General features: G+C 41.8%; 2 protein-coding genes and 1 long non-coding RNA gene across 5 annotated transcripts in view; 2 read left to right on the forward strand and 1 right to left on the reverse strand.

Annotated features, from left to right (window-relative positions):
- The first annotated feature begins 1,985 nt into the window (after window positions 1–1,985).
- Window positions 1,986–3,683, forward strand: LOC144828492 (uncharacterized). The gene is made up of 3 exons (XR_013610452.1): window positions 1,986–2,394; window positions 2,483–2,867; window positions 3,646–3,683. It is a non-coding gene; the product is annotated as an uncharacterized LOC144828492 (long non-coding RNA).
- Window positions 2,896–6,056, reverse strand: LOC144828490 (uncharacterized). The gene is made up of 2 exons (XM_078686708.1): window positions 4,346–6,056; window positions 2,896–3,992 (listed from the first exon to the last, which is right to left on the reverse strand). Exons 1-2 carry the CDS (start codon window positions 4,758–4,760, stop codon window positions 3,073–3,075), a joined length of 1,335 nt encoding a protein of 444 aa, XP_078542834.1. The 5' UTR covers window positions 4,761–6,056; the 3' UTR covers window positions 2,896–3,072.
- LOC144828491 (uncharacterized) overlaps window positions 4,817–18,555 on the forward strand; it is a 148,897-nt gene continuing 135,158 nt past the window's right edge. For all 3 annotated transcript variants that reach the window (XR_013610451.1, XM_078686709.1, XM_078686710.1), the window contains exon 1: window positions 4,817–4,854. The gene's annotated coding sequence lies outside the window, so the exon portion shown is untranslated. The remainder of the gene's footprint in view (window positions 4,855–18,555) is intronic.

The following is an 18,555-nucleotide window of genomic DNA, read 5'->3' on the forward strand; positions in this document are numbered from 1 at the left end:
CTGGAATGCCAGAAACCCGTCCTCGGAAGCTTGTTTCCGGTCCAGGGAAGGCATGGCTTGGCATTTCGGGCTGGACTGTTCCCATGAGGCACAGGGTCAGACTGATTTGCATATAGCCATGTCTGAACTGGGGTGGCAGAGTGGGCTAAAGAACGGTGATGGATCAAACCCAGATCATTTGACTGGGTGTGAGTGTTTGATTGGTTCAGATGCTCCGTCCATCACCACCCCCTTTTGTACCGCTTTGGCCACCATAAGTGTGGCAGGGTATGCTCAGACGTGAGTCCCTTGCTCACTTTGCCACTGGATTCAAGCAAGCCGGGCTGAAGACGGCTGGAATGCCAGAAACCGGTCCTCGGAAGCTTGTTTCCGGTCCAGGGAAGGCATGGCTTGGCAGTTCGGGCTGGACTGTTCCCATGAGGCACATGGTCAGACTGATTTGCATATAGCCCTGTCTGACCTGGGGTGCCAGAGTGGGCTAAAGAACGGTGATGGATCAAACCCAGATCTTTTGACTGGGTGTGAGTGTTTGATTGGTTCAGATGCTCCGTCCATCACCACCCCCTTTTATACCACTTTGGCCGCCATAAGTGTGGCAGGGTATGCTCAGACGTGAGTCCCTTGCTCACTTTGCCACTGGATTAAAGCAAGCCGGGCTGAAGACGGCTGGAATGCCAGAAACCAGTCCTCGGAAGCTTGTTTCCGGTCCAGGTAAGGCATGGCTTGACAGTTCGGGCTGGACAGTTCCCATGAGGCACAGGGTCAGACTGATTTGCATATAGCCATGTCTGAACTGGGGTGGCAGAGTGGGCTAAAGAACGATGATGGATCAAACCTAGATCTTTTGACTGGGTGTGAGTGTTTGATTGGTTCAGATGTTCCGTCCATCACCACCCCCTTTTGTACCGCTGGGAACACCCACAGCAACACACATTGCACGCCCATTTAATACAGAAAACTGTGTTTTAAAAGTAACGATCTTTAAAAGGCTGCTTTGAGCCACACAATGTGGGCTAGTGCTGCCTGCTAAATATGGAGCAGATGCATTCACCAACAGAGTGTCTCTAAAAGTGATGCTCCGGTGGTGCAGCCTCATTGTAAATGAGGCCTGCAGTGTTTTGCAGCCATGGCACACAAGGGTGTGTGTTCTGTCATCTCTTCGGTTTTTGCTGCACGAAGACACACAGGCTGCAATGGAAGTTTGTATGAGCTTGGTGATGGGTCCCTTAGGGTGGCACAATTTGTGCTGCAGGTCTTAAGGACCCTCTTTAGGTCCAATGTCCTAGGTATTAGGAGTACCATTTGCAGGTGAATACAGGGTTCCTACAGTGTGCCAATTGTAGGAACAAAGGGGCACATGCATCATTTGAAATTGCATTCGCAAATGGTGCGAAATGCAATTTTCGGGCGTTTGCGAATGCAATTTCAAGTTTTGGGATGCAGTATGATTTTTTTGATTTTTCGCAATTTAAGGAATCGGTCATTTTTTTCCTATTTCTTAAATTTTTGCAAAATTAAGGATTTGCTAATTTAGCTCAAAAAAGTACATGCATGAAAATTTGCTATTTGCGATTCCTTAAAAAATCGCAAATAGGAATTCTTAAATTTAGAAGAACTCAGACCAGGTGGTAAAATAGGAAAAAAAAATAACAGGTTGAAAATCATCAGGATAGTATTTAAGGGAGCCCAGATTGGCTCCAAAAATGTTTCACAATGGCAGCACTCTTTTTTGCAGCACGGAGGCTGAGGCTGAGAGCTGCAGCAAGGAGGAGAAGGAGGAAACATGAGAGGATTTTTAGAGTATGCGTCACCTTACTAGGGCAGACAGAAGCTGAAATATATGATAAGTATAGACTCAATGCTGACTCAATCTTGAATTTGATAGATGAATTAGACCCAATGTTGAAGAGACAGACACGCAGGACACAAGCCATACCAACACATGTACAGGTCTTGTGTTCACTACACCTCCTTGCGTCGGGGTCCTTCCAGGATGTCATAGCTACTGCTGGAGGTGTGTCCCAGAGTTCCCTATCACGTTTCTTTAATGCTTTCCTCAATGCAATGTTGCAAAGGATTAGGCATTACATTTCATTTCCCAGCACACCACAGGAATTGCTACAAACAAAATTAGATTTCTACAACTTGGCACATTTTCCACATGTGATTGGCTGTATAGATGGCACGCATGTCCTCCATCTGAAAATGAGTACATTTACCGCAACAGGAAATGTTACCATTCACTAAACATTCAGGTAATATGCAATTCCAAAACTATAATCACTGACTTAGTTGCAAGTTACCCTGGAAGTGCCCATGATTCTTACATTTTTAGGCACAGTGGCATACACACACGACTGCTTGCCGGAGACTTTGGAGATGGCTAGTTACTTGGTACATATATTCCCTTCAATTATCATACATCTCTGAACCTTGTTGTCACATTGTACTCCTAATGTGTATCTTTCATCCCATTACATAGGTGACAGTGCATACGCTGTGAGGTCATACATTCTCACACCCTATTTGAATCCAGCTACACGGAAAGAACAGCACTACAACCACGCACACATATCAACCCGCAACATAATTGAGAAAACATTTGGTGTCCTCAAATCTCTGTTTTATATACTACATAAGACTGGCGGTGCTTTACAATATCGTCCTGATATATGCTGTAAAATAGTTGCAACATGTGCCATGTTGCACAACTTAGCCACTAAAAGAGGCATAGAACTGGAGGAGGAGGATGTACTACCTTACAATGATAACCAGCCTCAACAACCACAACCAAGACTACGTGGACCTGATGCAGCAGACGGGAGAAGACGAAGGGCAGAGATAACTCAACATTACTTTTAATAGAGGTAAGAACCACACAACACATTTTTCTGCATAACTGAAATCTTTTTATTTTTGTTTTTCTAAGCATGGATTAAGGGTACTTAAAACATCTTAGTGCATGCGGTTTATTGACATCAAATTAAAATACATTTACTGTTCATAGTCATTGCAATGCATTTTCTTCAGATGTCCTTTGTACAAAAGCTATGTAGGTTATTAAGTCATATCCTACTTCTTGCGTCCACGCACCCCTAATGCCTTTCCAGAATTTTTTGCATCAACCAAAGTTGGCCTCTCTGCAATTTCATTTCTTCTGGTGCTTCGGCGTCCCCCAGGCACAGAAGGTTCAAGCAGGCTACTTACATTGGAGCCCCCATGAATCCCACCAACATGTAGTAGGCTCCCACTTGCAGCTTCACTTTGCATACCCTCGACAACATTCATGAGTTTCATCATGCCCCTGGCAACATCTCCGCAACATTGTGATATCTCCAATTGCATGGCAACTGTTTGATGTGAAAGCTGAGCTGTAGTGTTGCAAAGACGGTTCAATGCCCTGGTATACCCTTGCATGCTGGACATTGCCCTATGATGCCTACGGTCACTTGCTAATTGCTGCGCTGGTATTGTTGTACACAGTTTCTCCATTGCTGTTGCCACACGGTCAAGTTTCTCAGCTGCTGCTCTCTGTCCTTGCTCAATGACATTTGACATTTGCTGAAAACAGTTGTGTATGCCACCAATGTCATGACTGATTTTAACAATTTTGCCCTTCATGACACGTATGTCTTTGCCTTGCAGCTGCTGAACTTTCAGGATTTTAACCTCCACAACACTGGAGTTCCTTTCATCTTCTTCTGCAGTTTGATGCTGTGAGGGTCGTGGCCTGCGCCTATAGAACTGTTGCAACCTACTACGCCTGCTCTGCTGTGTGTTTAGGGTTGCTGGGGTTGGAGCAGCCTGTTGTTGTTGGACAGATACATTCTCATCATCCTCACTCTCTGACTGTTGCAGTTGGCGCACTCTGCTTGTCAGACTCCTACGTGCAATTGTGGGTGAAGATGTGGCTGCATTTGATTCATCTGTGTCTTGAAAGTCCTGACTGTGAAACTCTGACCCTTCATGTTCATTTCTGTCCTGTTCTGTATCTATGATTGAAATAGAGCAAACAGTCTGTTACTTTTTTCATTTGCACTTATGACTGTGTAAAATCAATTATTTTACAAATTAAACCCTACATAATGCATTATATGTCTCCTAATCTTACATTAATATTGTAAAATATTCACTTTTACAGTCATTGCCATAGGACTTCAGAATTACATTTGTAAATGACTACGACTCCCATGATGCATTAGTGCAGTAAGTGAAAGGGGTTCTATTTACTGCAATTTCATACATTTCACTTTCTACATTAAGGGGACATTTTCTTAACAACTACGACAAACTTAGGGGTCTCTCAAACTCACATTTCCATGCAACACACAAGTTGTGTTCTTACCTTTAGATGTGTCTGCATGCTCTGAGGTGTCAATTTCTAGTACGCCAACAACTGCCTCTGGAGTAAGGGTGCCTTCCACCAAGTCCTCAAGGGGGGTATTAGGCCTACCCCTGTGTGTTCCTCCGCCAGTCTTCTTAGCTGCCTTCATCCTGTTGCCAATCCTTTCCTTTGCACGACTGCACATTTTTTGTACATTTGTAATGTCACGGTGCGCAACCCCACCAGCATTTACTTTTGTTTGGATTGCAAGCCATAGTTTTCTTTTCGCAGCTTCAGGCACTTTCAATGATTGCTTGCCAAAAAGCTGGTCCTGCCTCCGAGTTACTTCCTCAATTAGTATTTCCAATTCCTGGTCACTCAATTTAATCTTTCTTTTTCTGGCTTGTAGTTCTTCTCCTACATTTTCTGACACCATTTCCCCTTCTGCTGCAGGCTCACAGTCAGCTCCAGTACCGCCTAGCTGAGCTCCAACTGCCAACTGCCTCTCCTCCAGCTCTCCCTGGAACCAGGTGTGTGCAATCAGTGGCCTTGCTTCCTGGTTGTGATGTCATAGAATGCAGCAATATGGGACATTAGCTATTTGTGAATTCGCAATTTGCGAATTTGCAAATCCAGAATCTCAAAAATAATGCGATGCGGTAAAAATTGCAATTTTTCCCGAATCGCAAAAAAATTGCAATTTTCATGATGCATTTCATTTTGCGATTTCTTATTTTTCGCAAATAAGGAATCGCAAAATGAAATGTTGATGCATGTGCCCCAAAAGGTACTGTTTAGGGAGAGAACACTGGTGCTGGGTCCTGGTTAGCAGAAACCGAGCATACTCTCATTCAAAGTTGCACCCCAGATATAAGGCATAAAGCGGGGGGTAACCATGTCAAAAAATGAGGCAGTTTCCTACTTTGAGCTTGACATCTCCCGTAAGCGTTAGCACACCAAACCTTCAAACAGAACTAGTAGTCTGATAATATTTACGAAACTATTAGGTAGTCACCATACCTCTGGGAATCTGTGATATGTGTGCTCTCTTCAAAGGAATTGTTTTATGTTGATAAATGTTTGCACTGCAGTGCATAGATATGGTAGTTAAATGTGAAAAATAAATATTGACACAAGTTGATAATATTGGCAAACAAACGGCAATTGAAAAGATCTCTTTCAAGAAAAAAAATGCTTCTTAAATAATTGATGAAATATGGAATTACTTCTTGGAAGTATGTTACTGAGTTATATGCTACTATTAGGTATTTGATTCTAACTGATTATTTGAAGAGATCTTGTGTGAAAACAAACATGTTGTATACATGATGACCATGCAGTTAATGGCTGCCTTGCAGGAAGCTGTTGAACATCATTCCTTGAGGTTTGTGTCTTGTGTGTGTTTTGGGAGGTGTCATTTTGCTTTTACTGTTTACCAATTGACACAGCAAAATATACCAATATATCGATTTTCTTTGATGTATCAATATATAGTTTTATCCAAAAGAGAGATACGTGAAGTGTGGGGCCAATGTACAAAATAATTTATGAGTACAGATAGTATTGCAACATGAGTATTGTTTTACATACTTTTACATGCCATTGTTTTAATTGGCACTGAACCATTCAACATACTATTGCCAAAAGTGCAAAAAAGGACGTGCCTTTCTCTTTGTACTAATTCTATGTGATTATTCCCTTGATTTTTCCTAGTCTAAAAGTTATTTGTGCAATTCTCAAAGGAATGCACAAGTACGTAAACAAGTACTAGAGGATTACTACTTTACGCACTCCAAAAAAACTTTGGGGCATATTATCAAGGGGGTTTATCTCCGCTTTTTTGGCTTTAAAAGCCAAGAAAGCGGAGATAAAATTATCTCCCTATTACCTAGCTGTCGCTAACACCAGTTAGCGACAGCTAGTAGGAGATAGCGACCATCTTGGGCCCCATTTTGCATGTCAGTGATATTTATCACTAATGACATGCTAAGTGGGCGTGCCAAGATGTTAGCAACTGGAACCAGTCGCTAACATCGCTATCTCCTATTACCAACTTTTGGAGATATTCGCGCTAAGCGCGAATATCTCCAAAAGCTAACACCTGCCCCTGAGCAATTCTTAGCCATGTTATCCAATGGGAGGTGGATAACATGGCTAAGAGCATTAGATCGGTAATGCACGAATATCGCTGACTTTTCAGCGATATTCATGCATTGCGGCCGTTTTTTATCGCATTTGCGATAAACCTTGGTAATACCAAGGTTTATCTGCGATAAAAATCGCCGCAGCTTGGCGGTAAAATTTTGTCTCTAACCAAGCAATAGCGATAATTATCGCTATTGCTTGGTAATATGCCCCTTTGTGACTATACCCCAGAGTGGGTACATGTAATTAATACAAATGGATAATACTGATGGGTTATAGTTGCCCCAGCCTTATTGCAGGGCGAGAGTTGGAATAATGAAAGGATGAAAGGATCATAGATGTTAATAAATGGAATGATAAAGATTGAGAGTAAGTGGTTATTTTTTTGTAACTGATGACATTTTAGATTTGTGACTACAATGTGGGAAAGGTGAGCTTACATAAAGCAAAACAAAAGGTAGCCATGTTCAATCAAGCTCAGGGTAGTATAACTCGATTTTGTTTTATTTCTCCCCTTCTACGTTAGTACAGTCACAGCTATATGCACGTTTTGATGAAGCGCCGTATGCTCTAACATGCTGGTAAGGGATCTATCTGACTGCAGGACTGCATAAAGCTAACCAAACATACGATAATAGCCAGAACTGTACTCATAAAATTCAATTTGCAGTCTCCAGCTTCATACTTTAAAAGGCACCTAAAATGAATATTGCGTATAATCAAATTAGAACAAGTAATTATTCAACTAAGTGCTTCCTTTACTTCATTACTGTGCCTGCCCTGCTGACATGCACTTTATGCCCCATAAATTCCATTTGCAGAATTAAAAAGAACTCTCTTGTTCCTATGAATCATCTCGATGATGCACAAACACAGATGCGGGTCTTGATCCGAAGGAATGAAAAGCAAAGTACATTAATATAGTGAAAGTTGAGGCGAGAAAGAAATACTTATTTGTGTTCTTAGTGAGGAGAATAACTGTGCTGCTAGAATCCTTTCAATAATATATGTGACAAAACTTTATTTTAAAAGAAGAGTGTGCGGAAATTTTTTCCCAATTAATTCATAATAGTCATTTAGAACGTATACCGTAGATTTGCCTCCAGTATCTGGTGTATTGATTTCACTAAATCATTTCAGGGAGTTGAATAATGGGAACTAACATATGGAAAAGTGTTTCGCACCCTTGTTATTACTGTTGTTATAAATGACCTAATATTATGCAAGGGAAGTTAGCAGGAGGCAGGGTCTGTGGTTACATGCCCTCAAAGCACAGAAGTAAGCTCAATCTGTGCCCGTCTCTTAATGGACATAGTTGCAAAAAAGGCGCAAAAATATACTTTAGGCCTGATTCACAAAGGCATCTTAAACCTCAAACTTCTGTTTATAGGGAAATAGCTTTATGTATGCTTGTCAGACATTCACTGGATTCCTGACAGTAATAACTGGTTTTAATACTGCAGATTTCTTTGCCACTGGGACAACGAAATCTGCAGTAGCAAACCTCACACAAAAGGTGGGCAGTGACCATTCACGACAAGGCTTGTACTGAAAGTCTGTAAATCTCTATAAACTCATAGATTATTGGTGTTCACCACGTCCGATCTGACCTTTGGGGTGAACAACCTTTACAACGCAACTTTTACCACGCAGTGCCTTTACGACGCAACTTTTACAACGCAAACCATTACAACGCATTGCGCTGGGGGGCGCTGCAGGATAGGGAATAGATTTAATTTACTGTCCAACACCTTCCCTACTATCCACGGGGACTGGAGTTGGAATAGTAAATTAAATAATTCACTAACCAACACCCAAAAGCACTATGCGTTGTAATGGTATGCGATGTAAAAATCGCGTTGTAAAGGCATGCGTGGTAAAAGCATGCGTTGTAATGTCATACATCCGACCTTTGGACATGGTTAGAATTTGACTGCAGAAAAAGGCTCCCCTTCGCCTTCTGTAAACAAATGGATCATCTCCAACCACGGAAGGGGTTTGTGACAGGAGCTTCTCTACTAGTAAAAATGCTTTCATGTGGAGAAACAAAAGGCAAGAAAAAAAAGTATGCAAATGTACATAGGGCTGCATTTTCCTACGTTCAGTTGAGCACTGAGAAAATTGGAGTCCTGGAAATTTCCTAGAAACAGCACAAGCTTCACCTAGTCAGGCATAGTGCTGGAAATGTTTGTGAAAATTATTCAATCTAAACTTGTTCATAGGAGTGCTCCTACGTGTGCAGTTTTACTACTTTTCTATGTGAATCAGGTCCTATCGGCCATATTTATGAGTCAACTGGCACAGGGCAGCTCAGTCATTAACATTGCTGCACAGACACGCGTCATAGGGAAAGGGCAGGAATTATCCAATATGGCGCATTCCTGTCCTTTCCTCTTGTGCTGGTGCCATTTAGGCAGCCTATTGCCAATGCAGGCACTTTGTGTTGTAGGCAGGACTGTTTTTGTGCTTGAAGGGGCACCTATCTGCACAAAAACAATCATGAAAGACTTTTTCCTCCTTCTATATAAATAGGGAAAAAGGAGAAATAAACATATTTCTCCTTGTTATGCCTCGTATCTTTTTGGCGCATATCCCTGGTTTACAAGGTCTTGTATATTTGAAAATGCGTCAAAATCTATGGGTGTTGCATGGGTTCACCCATGCAACGCTCATGGAACGTCTTCCCATGGCAGAGTAGTGCAGCACAGTGATTTGGACTGTGGTACGTTACTCCATATTTTTGGAGTCACTCAAAGCTACGCAAAGTGACTTTGCATGGCTTCAAAAATATAAAACATTGTGTGGTGCAAGAACGATGCAAACCGGGTCATAAAAATATGGCCCTTTAAAAGTATTTGTGTTCAGCAATTGTGCTTGCAATGAACAAGGGTGAATCAGACATTTTGGGTTTCCTCTGCATTGTAGCAATGCAATTATCTCTCAATATTGCAGCATTTTTCTAACATATCAGGATTGCACTTTAGGGCCCCGATAGCTTACACGTAGTTAAATTTCGGAAGGGCAAACCTATAGGAGTTTAACAAGCGAAAAGTGTGCAGTACTTACTCTACCATGTGGATTTTGCTGCGAGAAGCAATAAAATCTACATGCTATTCCACAGAAATCCCACCCGATGAATAGCTAATGCCAGGGTAGCTTTGTTTTTCTGGTGTGATAAAAAGTACATGGATTCAGACAAACTCAGAATCAAGACCTAGTAGGTGCTACATATTCAGTTAGTACTTGGTGTGAACTACAGAAAGGGAGATTGCTTGGCCAGCATAATCAATCCTATATGGATGACATTAAAAGCAATACTTAAAATGTAGAATGAGATAATTTGTGTAGCATGAAATTGGAACGCCAGACTTGTATTTTACTCCTTCACTGTAGAAAGCATAACATGATATATTGGAAATCTTCATTATTACAGCACCATCTACATGAAGCAGTGAACAGAAAATAATGCTGGCATCGCAAGCAGGGGTAGCACATTACTGTTAGGAAGTCAAATGAGTCAGCAATAGGTGATATTATATAGCACTTGAAAAGCACTGTAAATAACACACATTTCTATAAAACTCTAACTCAGTCAGAATAACTTTATTTCGCCAACACAATGTAGACATTAAAAAGTATACTACAATAAAAAGAAACATTTGCAGTGTTTCACATCCTTGATCCTTTATTTACGAATTTGACTGGGGTCAAGGTGGCTAGGCCTAGCCCAGTTGCTTGGACCGATCACTTTTTAGTGAAAATTCTTCTTTTGATCAAAGAGCACCCATTTAAGCCCCTGGATAGAGTAGTGCATAAACGCCACTGGAAGAAACTCAAACTGGAGGACTTTCACCATCTCCTGGAGGTCAAACCACTAGGCCCTTTTCTCAATGTAGAATCTGGGTATGACCTTTTCTGTGATCGGGTCTCTCGGGCCTTGGATGCATTGATCCCCGCTGTCTGGACTAAATGTCGTTCCAGAGAACCCAGCCCATGGTACGACAGTTCCGTGGTGCCGTTAAAAAAAGCTTGTAAACAGGCAGAAAGGGACTGGCGGAAATCCTATGAGGCTGGGAATTTTTTTTGTGTATTTCGCTAAAATTAAAACATATCATAGAGCTGTGTGTAGAGCCCGTGCAGCCTATTATTCCCAGGAATTTAGAAATAGCCTCAATCCGTCCAAGCTAATTTTTAAGGTCCTTAAGGACCTGACGGCTAAAAGAGCTCCTGCGGCGGAAATCTGCTCAGTGGCTCATTGCGAAGATCTGGCCGCTTTTTTCATTAAAAAGGTCCAAGCTATTTATTGCGCCTTTTCCATCATTGAGCCAGTAGCTGCGCCCACTAGCCCTACACTGACCATATGTGAGGCCTTAGCCTCACTCCCTAGTCTTTCGATGGAGACATTTCATAAGCTGGCCTTTAAGATAAAATCTGGCTCGCCAGCGGATCCCCTGAGACCAGCTCAGTTCAGAGACTCCGCTGCTATTTGTCTTCCTCCAGTGTGCCACCTTATAAATCTTTCTCTCGCCTCCGGTGTCGTTCCAATTAAATGGAAACAGGCTGTTGTGACACCAATACTGAAAAAGGCTACAATCGACCCCCTCAAACTCGAGAGCTATCGCCCGATCTCTCTCCTCCCCTGGGCCGCTAAAATTGCTGAGGCCTTTGTGAATGGGGTACTGTCTGAACATCTTGTGAGGGCAGGCATTCTGGATCCCTCCCAGAATGGTTTTCATGCTGGCCACAGCACTGAGACAGCCTTGCTCTCAATGACGGAACATCTTTGTTCTGTGCTTGACTCTGGTCAGACTGCGGCACTGGTACTACTGGATCTTAGTGCCGCGTTTGATACGGTCTCGCACAGGATTTTACTCCAACGCCTTGGAGAAGGCGGGTGTTACGGGCACTGCACTCGACTGGTTTAGCTCCTTCCTTGCTGATCGGGCCTTCAAGGTAGCTACCCCGCCTTTTGAGTCCAAGTCCTATCCGCTGGAACTGGGTGTGCCTCAGGGTTCGTCGTTGAGTCCCACATTTGTAAAGATGACTCCAATGCAGAAGTGATAATTGAAGTTATTCTTCAATGGTCAGAAGTAAAGGGACCTCCAGCTCCTTCCACAGCTCCCTCTGTACTGTCCTCTATTCAGACTATAACATTCTAAGCTCCTAGCAACAAGCTTACAGTTCCACGAAGCATAGATCCTAACACATCTCTCCTATTACAATATAATACAACATAAAAAATATAAGCTAAAGGATAAAGCAAATACAGAAAATAGAAAGTGACAATTAAGGGGAATTACATTTTGCAACAATTAAGGGGAATTACATTTTGCAACATTACCACAACTCCAAGCAGAACCATCATTTAAGATGAGAACATTTTTTTTTTACAGATCTCACTTGTTTAGGTCGTGAGTATTTACTTTCCCCTTTTATGAAAAAACCACTTTTTTTTCTCACAACCCAATCACCAACATTTATATCCGAATCTCTCACCCTCATTCTCAAATTATACGAATGTGCAGAATCACACTGCCTTTTGACGACACCATCTTTCACACTTGAACAGTCAACCCAAACACATTCCTTGTTCTTCAGCCAACCCGGAACCACCTTCAAACCTGGCTCACGCCCCTTCAGAGAAACAAATGGAGATATACCAGTGACTGAATGCGGGGTCACTCTATATGACCAGACCATTTTTTTAAGTTCCTCAGACCACGACAGACCATTCGCCAAAGATAACTGAATATTCTCCATCAACAATCTATTAATCCTTTCAACAAGACCATTTGCTTGTGGCCTAAACAACGCAACTTCCTCATGACAAATTCCCATACCATCCAAAAAATCCTTCATCTCTCTTGATACTAATTGCACACCATTGTCTGAAATCAAAGTTTTCGGTATGCCCTCATTTAAAAATGTTCTTTCCATAAAACTTATCACCCTTCTAGTATCAATGTTCTCCGTAGACTCCATTACGAACCATTTTGAATGATAATCCACAAGGACCATTATAAATCTATTCTGAGCACCCAATTTAGAAATCGGACCCAGGAAATCAATCGCCAATTTCTCCCAGGGACGTGCTGGAAAATCAACACAGGAAAGAGGAGGTTGCCTAATTACTTTCGTTTTATCACTTCCAGCACATGCATGACAATTCCTGACCAAATCATCTATTTCACCATCCATACCCGGCCACCAATACGATTCACGGATCCTTCTCTTGGTCATGTTCCTTCCTAAATGACCTTCATGTGCTATATTCATAATTTTTGACCTGAGATTACACGGTGGCACCAACCTGCTCCTCCTCCACAGTTTACCTTCAGAAACACTCAATTCAGCTTCAACATTAAAAAAAACCTTCAAACGAATATCATTAGAAGATTCCCTCGACCATCCTCCAGAAACATTTTCCATAACCAAAGGAATTAGTTGATCATTTGCCATGGCAGTCTCCCGTTGTCCCTTACCAAATGCTAGGATTTCATCACAACTAATCACTGGATCATTGATTTCTGACTCACCAACCACCAAATTACAGGCATTCTAGACAGATAATCTGCAATGACGTTTCTCTCTCCCCTCATATATTCCATTTGAAAGTTGTATTCAAGCAAAGATAAAATCCATTTAGATATTCTTGGAGTGACATTTCCCTCCAAGCCTCTTCTTCCTTTGAACAAATGCACAAGGGGCTTATGATCCGTCCGTACTCTAAAAGGTAAACCCCAAAGGAAATACCTGAAATGTTTAATTCCCCACGTACAAGCGAGAGCCTCCCTCTCAATAACTGAATAAGAAACTTCAGCACCCTGAAGTCTTCTAGAGGCAAAGCCTATAATTCTTTTCACACCATCAGATATTTGAGAGAGCACAGCCCCAATTCCCACAGCACTCGTATCAGTGGTAACCAAGGTTTTGGCTTTAACGTCAAAGTGACCCAAAGTAGGTGCATGAAGAATTTCCATTTTCACACATTTGAAAGCATTCTCACAAGCTTCATTCCATTCGAAAACCACACCATTCTTCATTAATTGCCTTAAAGGCTCAACCACATTCGAAAACCCTTTGATGAACTTTGAACAATATTCAGCTAATCCCAGAAAAGACCTTAGCTGATCTTTAGTTGTTGGCGTAGGATCATCATTGATTGCAGAAATTATACTTTTTTTAGGTTTAATACCTAGACCAGATATCTCATGACCGAGATATGTTACATTATCTCGCTTCAACTGGCATTTTTCCTTTTTTATCGTCAAGCCATTGGTTTCCATGCGTTCTAAAACTTCTGTTAATATCTTATCATGATGATGACAATCTTTTCCAACTACTAATACATCGTCCTGAAAACACAAAACATTGTCGATTCCAACTAGAACCTGCTGCATCACTCTTTGGAACACCGCTGAGGCCGACGCTAAACCAAACGGCATCCTGCAATAACGAAACGCCCCCAGCGGTGTTACAAAGGAAGTGAGGTGTCTTGACTCCTCATCCAAATCTATCTGGTGGTAGGCTGCAGACATGTCAATTACACTAAAACACACACCTCCACCGATGGCACTTAACATTTCAGAAATGTTTGGTAAGGGTTGCCTATCCACCCATATATTCTTATTTAAGTCGCGCAAGTCTACACAGAGCCGAATTTTGGCCCCACCATCCTTGGGCGCGACCACAATGGGGGCGAGCCACTCAGATGCCTCAATGGGTTCTATAATTTTTAGATCAAGTAACTTATCTAATTCTTGTTTAAGAGGTTCCCTCATTAAGTGTGGTAAATTCCTTACTTTGTGAACTACTGGGATTGCTTTCTTCTTAAGGATGATTTTGTGAGAAAATCCTTTCAACTTTCCTAACTTATCCGAAAAAACATTAGGAAACTTTTTCATGATATCAGTTTCAAAAGTGTCAACACTTAGAACAGAAAAAGAAGAGACTGGTTCAATTGCATTGGGATTCAAGACAATTCCTAAGTCCTTTTGGTGACGCCAACCAAGTAAGTTAGACCCTTGTTTAGTAAGATAAACTCGTCCAAAAACCCTGTTATTTTGAAAAGTTATTACCATCCACCTGAGACCTAGGATATCTATAGTCTTGCCACCATATCCCACCGCTTTTATGTCTGGTGCACTCCAAGAGTCAACATCACAATCATTCTCCCAAATTTCAACATATGCATCCTTGGACAATAAAGTATATAAACTTCCAGAGTCTACTAACATGTTAACATACCTAGTTTGAGGATGCTTAGGATTTCTACAATCAAAATTAATCAAGCAATGTGGCTTCTCAAGATTATCAGTACTCTCTGTAGCTACATCAACTAGACATATAGGTTTTTCTGTGCAAGGGCAATCTCCGTTTTCCAATCCATCTACACATAACATGAGTTTTTCAACGTTTTCACAACAATCGTCAATCTCATTAATATATTGCGTCTTGGCGTTACAAGCTTTAAGTATATGTCCTCTTTTTCCGCATCCTCTGCATATGGCATTTCTAGCTGCACAACGTGGACTAGACGCAATGTGTCCAGGAGAACCACATCTATAGCATTTCACTGGACGCAAGTTATTCTGTTGACCAAAATTAGGAGGACGGTAACCTGGTGGCTTATTTGTAGTTTTAGGATCGAACTTCCCGACATTTTTAAGAATTTTAGTTTCATCAACAGAAGCTTGAGTCTGAGAACACTTTGCATTAATTTCAGGTTCTTTCACTGTACTATCTTTTGATACAATGGAACTAGTGCATTTATCCATTTCCTTAATCCATAGGTCAGTATTCTCCAGACCCTTAACAATCTGAATTGCTTCTTCTAAAGTGCAATCCCTTATAAGCAGTTTTTCCCTCACTCTTTTGTTGTTGGTGCATCTGACGATCTGATCACGAATTAGAGAATCTGTCAGGTCTTTAAATTGACAATTTAAGGACAAACCCCTCAAAGCTGCTACATAATTCGCAATGTCTTCATCGTGTTTCTGAGCGCGACAGAAAAACTTATGCCTCTCTAAAACAGTATTGATCTTAGTAATAAACCTCTTTTCCAACAACAGGCGAGGCGCGCGAGGCAGTGGAGACTTTAAATGATGCACTCGAGACGCGGTCGTGTAAGTAAGGCAGCAGAATTATTATTATTTTTTTAATTTGCACAATGTTGCACTAGAAGCACTTGAACCGCGCAGAGTGAAATACAGTCAGTAATGCTCCACGAAGCTATCGTGAACTCAGGCAATAGTTTTCAAGCATCAGGTACTGAGCTATCCATTCACAGGAGAATTTCAATTTTGGTTTCAATATGTTCAGAATTTCCTCAGCAAATTCAGAACAGCAAGAAGAAAAAGTACATACCAGCATATAAGGAACGAAAATAGGAAGTCCAAATGGAGGAGTAAAATGTATACCACAGCAGAATCCAGTGGTATCATCGAGGGGTGGAGGTCACAGTCTCTGCCCCCTGCCAGAGTTTTAGTCCTCGTCGCCAATGTAAAGATGACTCCAATGCAGAAGTGATAATTGAAGTTATTCTTTAATGGTCAGAAGTAAAGGGACCTCCAGCTCCTTCCACAGCTCCCTCTGTACTGTCCTCTATTCAGACTATAACATTCTAAGCTCCTAGCAACAAGCTTACAGTTCCACGAAGCATAGATCCTAACACAATTATTCAATCTTTTTGTGAGACCGCTGGCGGCTGTCGTCAGGCATTGGGGCATGACTATGGTCTCTTATGCTGACGACACACAGCTGGCGGTCACCCTGAGTTGGGACTCCGACCTTGACGCCCCCAGATTCCGGGATGGACTCCTGGCGGTAGCTAGCTGGATGAATGCCAACTGTCTCCAGCTTAATGCTAAAAAAACTGAGGTCATGATTGAGGGCAAGCGGACGGATCTCTGGGGTGACATATGGTGGCCCCCTGAGCTGGGTGTAACTCCTATTCCAGTCTCAGAGGTAAAAAACTTGGGGGTGTGGTTAGATCCTGCCCTCAGTTTTTGTGGCCACACTAAAAAAGTGGCGGCTACCTGTTTTGGCATCTTACGAGGGTTGAGACCTATTTTGAGGTTCTTTGATGCTTCTACCAGGCAGTTGGTCATACAGGCATCCATACTATCTCGGCTCGATTACGCCAGTTCGCTCCGGTTGGGGGCCAACCAGGCTGAAATCGCCCAGATGCAACGTGTCCAGAACGCCGCAGCTAGAGCCCTGGTAGGTTTACCGAGGTTCTGCTCTGCGGAAAGTACCATCCGTTCGCTGCACTGGCTGCCTATGGCACAGAGGATCCATTTTAAGACCCTGTGTCTTTCCTTCAAGATCCTCAAGTTGGCCTCTCCCCAGATCCTTGATAATCTTTTGGTGCCTTACGTGCCCTCGCGCTCCTTGAGATATTTGGGGCAAAACTTGGTGGTGGTCCCACGGTTCAGGCTGTGCAGGGCTGGAGGTCGGTCCTTCCGGGTTTTGGCTGCAAAATTGTGGAATTCTCTTCTGTACCACATTTGTGAAATGGATGAGCTTCTGAAGTTTAGGAGGGCTATTAAAACGCACCTGTTCCCTCATACATCTTAGTACTCTGATCTGTGCGCTTCTGCCCTTGTACTGCTGTGTTGTGTTTGGGTACTCTTTTTGAAGCGCCGGGACGCCCCTTGGCTGGGGCAGCTGTGCGCTATAGAAGTGTTATTAATATAACATAACATAACATAACATTACAGAACGATTAAAAATGTATAAGAATGGTAATATAAAAAAATACAAATTCATAATTATTTACACAATACAGTAAAATCAGTTCATTGTTCAGTATATAATTTTAGCAAATTGTACATCTCTTTTTTAATGCAGATAGCAAAAAGGACGCCAAAGAATAACAAACAAAAGGATAAGGTAATAATTGGAGGTAATAGAGGGCTACACGACACTGTCTGAACTTCCTTTTACCCATAATGGGGATAATAAATCCCTTCTTTTCATCACAAAAAAATGTACAGAAAAACAAAAGGTGCATGTCATTCCGAACTAATTGCTGATCACATGGACAAAATAGGAGGTGAGAAACAGCATAAACATTATGGGGAAAACCCAGCATTAAAGGTATATAATTCAGATGAAATCTCACCAAAATATACCTATGTAGTAGATTAGTGACAAATGTTAAATATATGGTATTCGTATCCTTTTGCATTATGCTAGGAGAAGTCAAATTTATCTTTACTGTTGATGCGATGGTGTCAGTAATGTAAGGAGCTATCAGTTCCATGTGGCACTTATAGTTGGTACATGAATTTGGTAAAGATAGAACCCTTTTTAAGAAGTTATCTTCAATTATCTGCAGTTTTGCATAATCCCTTGTTCCCCAAACAGCTGCCCCATATGTGGCAGCAGACACAGTCTTTGGTCGATACACTGTTTTTATCATGTTTATAGGTTTTAGGCCAGTTTTTTTAATGAATTTTGTTAGTGCCCCAATGTTCTTTTCTATCTGTGACCCTCTGTTAGCAATCATCTTCAGCCAATTGGTTTGGGCATCAAACGTAATCCCTAGCTAATTAAAAGAGTCAACAACTTCCAGTTTGCCCCCTTCAGTAATGATTTATGAATAACTTCGCTGTTTAGTACCTGCCACTAAAATAAAAGATTTCGAGTAATTAACCTTCTTATCTAGGTTATTCATAAATTGGGTATACTCCAGAACTAGGCATTGCCCGTACGAGCTAAAAGCACTGCATTGTCCGCATACAATAAATTGGCACCTGTGCCGAGTTTATATGAGGGACATCCGGGGTGGACCCTGACAGAGCAAATTGTATGCCATTGGTATAAAGAGCAAATAAGAAGGGGGCAAGGACGCACCCCTGCCTTACGCCTCTTGCAATTTTAAAAGATCTAGTACACTCGCCATCCCGTCCATAGCGAACACATGCTGGGGCAGCTTAATACAGGTCACTATTAATATTAATGATGTTCAGGCCAATTCCCATGACCTCCATGATCTGCCACAGCCTAAGCTGTGCCACGCAGTCAAAGGCTGCGGACAGATCCTTGAGGGCCAGGTGGAGATGACCTTTTTTTGCAACTGT

This window comes from Lissotriton helveticus, chromosome 4_1 (assembly GCF_964261635.1).
Source record: "Lissotriton helveticus chromosome 4_1, aLisHel1.1, whole genome shotgun sequence".
In the NCBI taxonomy this organism is placed as follows: Eukaryota; Metazoa; Chordata; class Amphibia; order Caudata; family Salamandridae; genus Lissotriton; species Lissotriton helveticus.